At 45.4% G+C, this 7,932-nt stretch overlaps 1 protein-coding gene across 1 annotated transcript; it reads right to left on the bottom strand.

The window, feature by feature from the left end:
* Nucleotides 1-1,438: 1,438 nt before the first annotated feature.
* LOC135901495 (uncharacterized) lies at nt 1,439-2,702 on the bottom strand. The gene is made up of 2 exons (XM_065431288.2): nt 2,163-2,702; nt 1,439-1,753 (listed from the first exon to the last, which is right to left on the bottom strand). Exons 1-2 carry the CDS (start codon nt 2,700-2,702, stop codon nt 1,439-1,441), a joined length of 855 nt encoding a protein of 284 aa, XP_065287360.2.
* Nucleotides 2,703-7,932: the final 5,230 nt, after the last annotated feature.

The following is a 7,932-nucleotide window of genomic DNA, read 5'->3' as shown; positions in this document are numbered from 1 at the left end:
ACCTTGTCCTGCGTCAGCCTGACCGATGGATAGTACATCCACATGCAAATTGCGCATTGTAAAGTGCTATCACTAGCTCAGTAAATATCGATGTCTTGGAAGGCGTGTAGCCACGAGCCACCAGGTGACGCCCTCTCTCGAATGTAAACGTACGTGTGGTCTGACGTTAAGTTTAACGTAGTTCCAGGCTATGGGAGTGTTAGAAACTAACAAAAATAACGAAACCCAGTGGCTACGACACAGGTAAGCCGTGTGGCCGATGTTTCATTCGTACTGGGGGCGATCGTGCGTAGACGGCTTATTCCAGAAATACGTAACTCTTATCGACATTTGAAACACAGGCTTTCGGCTGTTATAGCCGGTTGAGTTAACTGCGTCAATAAATATACACAAAAACAGAAGGAAGGAGCACACTGATCCAGACCCCCCCCTTTTGTGACTGACTTTAGATATCGGCCAACAGCAGCCGTTGATGGGAATATTGCATATGATGGCGATGCAAGACGCCTGCAGTTTCGAAACGGGTGAGGTGAATGCTTCATTTCAAAATGGAAGATTGAGAAAAAGATGAATTCGTGGTCTGCTTATGAGCGCCATATACCGCAGATGACTGAGAAGTTTGTCTGAGATGGTCACGGCAGCATATGATGTCCGCGGATGATTTTATTTCCTCACCAAACCAGAGCTCCTTAAGAATAAAGAAAAGCGTACGAGTGCTCTCCCATGTGGAAACTACTTCTGAGCGAAAAATACCTGTGGGCTTGGCCAATGCTACTTGATTTTAATGTAGAACCGCGCAGAAGCAGAACCGCGTTAATTAAAACTCCCGTGGGAGCTTTGCCGCTATGGTACACAGGCTCAAGGTCGCGGATGCACTCGCCACCGCGCTACATCCGCGGTAAGAGAGCCATGGTGTAAAAATCAATCCGGAGTCCGCCACTACGACGTGACCCATACTCTCTACCTTATTATGGGTCACGTGATTGTGATGGGCATACGAAGACGCGAGTTGCACGCGAGGTCGAGAGCAACAAGTCGAAGAGACTGATAGGCTACATCGACACACTGCCAGACAAGATGTGATTTTGCTAAATTTTTATTTCGGACTATTTACAGAGAATATATACACTATTTGCATATCACAGGTAGCAGATCAAGGTGATATCTTCATACATCTTGAGGTAGCAGGTAGCAGATCAGGTACAGATACAGGTGTCTATACGGTACAGGTAGCAGGTGATACAGGTAGCAGGTCTAACAGGTACAGGTATACAGGTGCTGGTACAGGTACAGATACAGGTATCAGGTAGGGTACAGATACGGTACAGGTATACAGATACGGATACAGATACGGTACAGGTATAACAGGTACAGGTATCAGCAGATACAGGTAGCAGATCAAGATAATATCTTGATGCATCTTCATATGCATCGCAGATCAAGATGACTGCACAAAGGCCACCAGCGCCTTGAGGTCCACCTTGCATGAAGAGTACGTCTGGGTGCAGCCAGGCATGCCGTAGGACCTGCCTTGCCTGTAGGCTTTCTCGAAGTCGACGAAGGCCAAGTCTCTGCCTATGGGTTCGAGACTGCGCATGAAGGACGCGACGCGGCGGCCGTATGGACCGTAGCTGGAGGCGTCCGCACTGACCTCGCACGAAAGCCGCAGTATACAGCGGTCCCTATCCAACTCGTGCACCAGGTTGACAGCGTCCTTGATCACCTGCGGGTCTCCTTCGATGCTGCGTCGGCCCTGCGAAAATACGGGAAAAACAGGAAGTTAGGCTTCAGAATAACTTCGTGCGGTGCATACCACTGAATAAGCGATGCTTTCAATTAGATCATCTATAACTGCTTAAGCAAGTGAAACGTTGCCTCCAAACATTTCACCGAAATTTATCATTCACTGGCCTTCAGCAAGTGAAGGCTGCTTTTGAGTATCGAAAGGAAATCATTGTGGGCACGCAAATGCTAACACTAGACCAAAAGGAGGGAACACACCACGTATTCATTATAGTCATAGACGCTTGAATGTGTAGAAGCCAAGACAGCGTCATAAGGAAACAGCCAGGCGGCTGCTTTACAGTACGTTAACTATAGAAACTGTTAACGCAGATACAAAGAAATCAGGACATGTAGGAACAACTGACGTGGCTACTTACGCGCAAGGTTGCCTTCTGCTGAGACTCCACGTTGAGCAAGGGGCTCCTCAGCGTTCCAGAGGCGTGAAGTGCGGATCCCTTAATTCCCTTGACGCTCGCCGAGCCCCGCGTCGAGAAATTGACCTTGGCCGTATCGAATTGGGTGGTGGCGTTCACGAGCATGACGAAGTCCTTGACAGGCAGCCGGATGCTGAGCGGCCTCTGGACGCGGCCCCCGAGGAAGTACGGCAACGCAGCAATAGGGATCGAGATCGTCGGTCCGGAGAAAATGCTCTTGGGCTTGGGAAGCGGCACCAAGCCATCGGGCAGCTTGCTGCTTTCTATGCCGGCTCGCAGGCCAACACCGTAGCGACTCACGTTCCACCAGCCGAGCATGCCGAGGATCGTCATTGCGAGTGCGAGCTTGAGACCGGCGATGCCGCCGAGACTTGTGATCGCAGTGATCGGGAGCAGGGCCAAGCTGGTCAGGAACAGGGCGTCGGCGGCCCCCGTAACGTAGAGCCCAAGGACGGCTGCAGTGAGGAGTGTAGACAGCTTCATCTTGATGGTAGCTGGAGAGCTGTAGTTGTTGGCCAAAGAAATGTGCGCTTTTAAAGGATCTGTTCCCTTTGTTAGGGAGAAAGAGGAATGAGGAAGGAACACGTGATTTTAGGCGCCATCATGACGTCGCTGGCAATTTTCACTTTCCCCCTCTCTCACCTTAACCCCTCTTGTGCCCCCTCTCGTGTCCCATCTTGTGTCAAGCCCGCTTGTGTCTATCGTTCCCCTCTCCTCGTTCCAAGTAGTACGCGAACAATCTTCACCAACTAGCCCAAACCCGTACCTTCTCTCACTTGCGCTGCCTTCTCTCTGCATACAATAGCGATAGAGCGAACGAGGGGCTCAGCATTCGGATTGAGTAGGGGAACATATTCTGAGAAGAGCAACACGTTTAAGCAGGAAACAGGGGGCAGGAATAAAGCGCACTAGCGAAAAGAAAGATAAGGCAGGCAAAAAGTGAAAGGGAATAAACGACGACTAGCAGGGGTACTGCCGAAGGCAGGTTTCTGTTTTTCTAACAAACCGCAGTCAAGTGCTCATCCCCCCTTTCCGTCTCCCACTGAGCAAACAATACCCGTGAACTTCTTGCTCGCCTCAAGGTATTTCCCTGTCTTCGTTCTACAGAAAAAATTCCAGACCTTGAAAACGGTCTAAGAGTAGCTGCGGGCCAAGAAGACAAACTCTAAAGCCAACTTCCAGAATCGCATTCCTTTTGGGAAATCAATCATTACACTTGTAGTCGGGGATGGTCATACGCACCCTGAGTGAAAGGACATCGAAAAATAAAAGTAATGAAACATTTTTATTGCTTAAATTTGATGTGAAATATTGACTCAGAGGTCAACGAACTATTTATCTGCTGGTTTAGCGGCCATATTCACATATATTTAAACGAAGTAATTATTACCGTCTGCATTATATACAACTTGAATCCTGCATGTTTTTGTTAATTATGATTTAAGGCTTTAGCCCGTTCCAATACATATGCAATGTTTTGAGCATTTCAGTTGAGTCCATAGCCTGACTACCAGTGACGCGCCCATGTAATTTCTGCACAAGCACTAACTCGAGCACATATTTGTAGTAATTGATATAAATTGGATGAGAAGGCAAAAATGTAGAACAATAAATTTTCCATTTGCGCACTCTACACATGAATATTCAAGAATGCCTTGTACGCACGGCATCTTTAACGGTGAAGTGAAACTGTTTGCGTGGAAAATAATTTTTTTTTGTTCAGATGTCATGCAGAAAATTCACCTGGCGTTCGGTCTCTTGCGCTGCCCTCGTACGTTCAAAATGACTATTAGTAGGCACATAGTCTTGCAAATAGTTCAAGCGGAAGTGTTTTGGGAATCACGGTGCAGTTTTTGCTCTCGCGCCATGGGATAGCATATTTGTTGCAATTCATCGGTGGAAACAACGCTTACGCAGGCCACGAATACGTGTCGAAACAGCATTTGCGCTGGTCGCATTAGGTGCAGCGTGCTTTTTTTGAATAAAGCGACCGTGGGAGGAAGTACACAAGGAATTTGCTGACAGGCAAATTAAATCTTTATTCCAAAGAAAAACATACCTTCGAGCAAATCTATTTGGCAATTATTTATTCCCGCCTAGTTCATCTCACTTGCACTGTTCACAAATGAGCGTTAACAAACCCGCTGGATTGTACACTTTGCTATGTGTAGCAGTTGCATTTGCGCCATGCTTCCACGCGCTGCGTGTGCTCACGCTCATTTAGAAGCAGGCCATGCATTTTTGAATGAGCAGCCTAAGTGCTCCCTCGTCACAACGTTAATGTTATTATTTTTGCTTTCTTGCAATAAATTAAATTGTGCTCCGCTGTCTCTCATGGAACACATGATCGCTACTTGCTGTAGGGAGGACAAAAATAAATATGTGCAGTAATATCTTGGTTATACCACGTGGTGTTCAGCCCAGGCTACGCTACGCAAGCCGAATTTGTCTTTCACATTTATTTGGTGAACTGTAGTATGCACATTCGGTGGCTACTCTTTATACAGATAAAGTATTGTAACTTGGACGGAAGCTTGAACCAGCACGTGCAACATTTACACTAATGAAACAAAGCAGTGAACATGGAACAAATAAAAGAGAAAACGTGGGGGCATGAAAAAAAAACATTTTTAGCAGCGCTGTGTATTGATTGAATTACCGTCCGGTAATTCAAATAATGCTTTATTCGCAAACAATCTATTCGATCGCGATAACTCAGGTGAGGGTAGGAGAAAAACCGTGCAAATGCCGGGGTGAATATTCTCGTTTTGACGGATGCGATAACAGCCTAAATGTCCGAAAACGCTATTCGGCCAGAAGAGTTGTTCCTGTGAAATTATTTTGTTCAAGCTCTAACACTGAAATTTTGAGCCAGGTAAGGGAAAATTGAAAGCATCTCCAGTGGTGCAGCTGAGATTCATTTTATTAGGCAAACCAACTTTCTTAAAACAAAATAACATGCTTTCATGGAACTTTCGACGGCATATAATGCTGTAGATTCAAAGAGCGCATTTCCTTTTTTTTTTTCACCTAGGAATTTTATGCACATAATCCCAAAGTTTGTGAGTCGTGCACGTAAACTTCCAAAGCTGACTGACGTACTGGGTTCGAAATTTTTATTTATGCCGAGGCCTAGCACTGTATGGCCGAACTATGTTCATTGATGCGCACGTGTGTTCATAAGCCACGTGGTTTCCTTTCATTTTAATTTTGTACGTTGTGATCGGGGTTTTCTACGACTAGAATTTTGCGAACGGTGGAGGTTATATGCATCATAATAGCAGCATTCAGGTAATTATTCACACATTCGCTGCAAAACGTTTCACTCTACTGAACGGGATTCAGTAGAGAAAATGAGGCCTAACAGTTGTGAAGCCGCGCCTTGGCCAGTGTCGAAATATATCCGTCGCAAACGCCTGTTAAAAGAGGCGTTAGATTTCTCAATAAATCAGTTCACCAAGGAAGAGTGGGACGCCCTCCTGCGAAGTCCCGTCTTTGAGGATCAAATCCTGGCCGTCCAGCGCGCCCGCGATCGGGCCGGCAGACTAGATCTGTTAGTCCCGTCGTGGGATTAGCCAGGTGCGCGTTTTATCGCGCTTTGCTGGACCAAATAAAAGTTTATTCACTCACTCACTCACTCACACCAAACTATTAGACAGAGGCTTTCCTGAATAGCATTCACGCGAATGCCATTGTGTCTCCCAGCAAGTTTTAGTTAGATATCCTAAAAGCGGTGCCAGTCATAGTATTTCTGCTTAAGATTCGTTACTGCAAAAAAGTTGCTAATTCACAGCGCTTCCAGAAAACACTTCTTTCTTTGGACGCCTAAACGCATTCAACACTGCCATACATGAAATTGTAGCTTATTGGTGTGGCGCTTTTCATAAAAAATAAGGGTTGTGCTGTTAGATATAAGATTATTCGCGTTTTTTCGTCAAATTAACAAAAAGTACACATGGAAATATAAGCAAAGGGATATCAGTGACTGTACTTAGCCAGAGATTTATTGTCAGAATTCTGCAATATACAATCTGTCGCTAGTCCCCTTATATATATATATACTCTGAAACGGGCATCATCATCTGCTAAGCTTCAAATTTGCAGTCCCGACTATTATAGATTAAAATCGTAGTTAGTCGACATTTTATCTGTGATACCTGTGATTAGTCGTTCGAGTGGTCTCCGTTTCTTCAGACACTCTGCCTTCACCGGCCAGACCACGCTACGTCCTCATCGCCATTCTCTTTAAACGCAAATGGCAGAATACCATAATATATATTGCAAGCAGAGCAGCGAAATATTAAGACACATTTCTAAATTAAACAGCGACTGACGGTGTGCTCAAGCACACGTGCCCAAATCACGAAATTTATTTCGCTGCAGAACCAGCCACGTGGCCTGGCCTTCGTTTTGGTCTAGCGCAACTTTCAATGAATTATTTGCAATGGGGACAGTGAACTCACAAATGTTTTCGTGGGGCTTTCTGGAGATTACTTCTGTTCGTTAGGCGCCTCAGTGAAGCGTCGAACACGTTCAATACCTAACGTTTTGCACGCGAGAGAGATTGGATAAACGACGCTCTGTGGCAGATGCAGTCTAGGGCGTCCTTGTCAAACGCACGCTCGCCTGAAGGAAACTTATTTACTTAACTTTTAAAGACGGCATTGTCTTGCATGTGTAACAAAGTAGGCACATCAGTGCCATCATGTTACACCCACGCACACGCACAAGTATGCAGCGCGCACGCAATGCAAGCACCACAATGTCAAATTCGTGCTAAGGGCCAGAAACCTTGTCTTATATCTACTGTATACTGAAAACTTTAGCCCCCAAGAAAGACCTGAAATCATTCGTTGCAATGTATGAGCTATCAAACAGGAAGACAGAGAAAAGGAATAATTGACACCGCTACTAATATGAAGACATTATTTTAATATATGTTATCGTGGTCCAGTCTAGCGCTAAAAGCGCTCTGTCCGCAAAATTGGGATGGCATAAATTAGAGAGAGAGAGAAAGATAGAGAAGAACTATATGAATACATCACAGACTTTCTGTATGAGTGAAACAATCAAAGCGGGAAAGAAAATTTGTTCTCTGGTTTGTTTTCTCATCTTCATGTTTCATTCCGGTGTGATCGCACGCATTGACGCAAAACCAGGGGCAGCTCTTATACCGTAGAGAGCATTCGATAGATAGGCCTTATGATCTTATCAAATTAGGCGAGGTATTATTCTGCACCTTTATTGATGGCCCCGGAAACGACAGAATCTCTCCTCAATAAGTACAGGTGGCCTGATATTAGACGCCACAATAACGAGAGCTCTGGATGGCTATTCCTGATCACCTAAATACAACGTGTCATAATTTTATTACTCTGACATAGTGAAAGTTTTTTGCATATTGGACGGCGAAGAAGTACGGCAGTAGCCATGTGTAGCGTGCAGTGGAGCAAGGTGGAAACAAAATGTTCGGATGAATTCTCGGAATGCCTTTGGGTTCGGGCATCCGCGACCAGGTGGGAGTTGGCGACCATACTTACTGGGTTAAATGTATTTTCTAGACGAGATATTTTTTCCCAGATAGTTGCGATTAGAGACTCTTAGCTCGCTCATCAATAGGACCTGGCAGTGGAACTTTTTACCATTTATGTCCCACTTAAGGAACCAGACATACCGTTAACCATCGTGATTATGCCCTGGGGTCTTAGTTTGC

The sequence above is a fragment of the Dermacentor albipictus genome, chromosome 8 (assembly GCF_038994185.2).
Source record: "Dermacentor albipictus isolate Rhodes 1998 colony chromosome 8, USDA_Dalb.pri_finalv2, whole genome shotgun sequence".
NCBI lineage: Eukaryota > Metazoa > Arthropoda > Arachnida > Ixodida > Ixodidae > Dermacentor > Dermacentor albipictus.
Note: the sequence above shows the minus strand (reverse complement) of the source record. Positions and strands in the feature narration are given on the sequence as shown.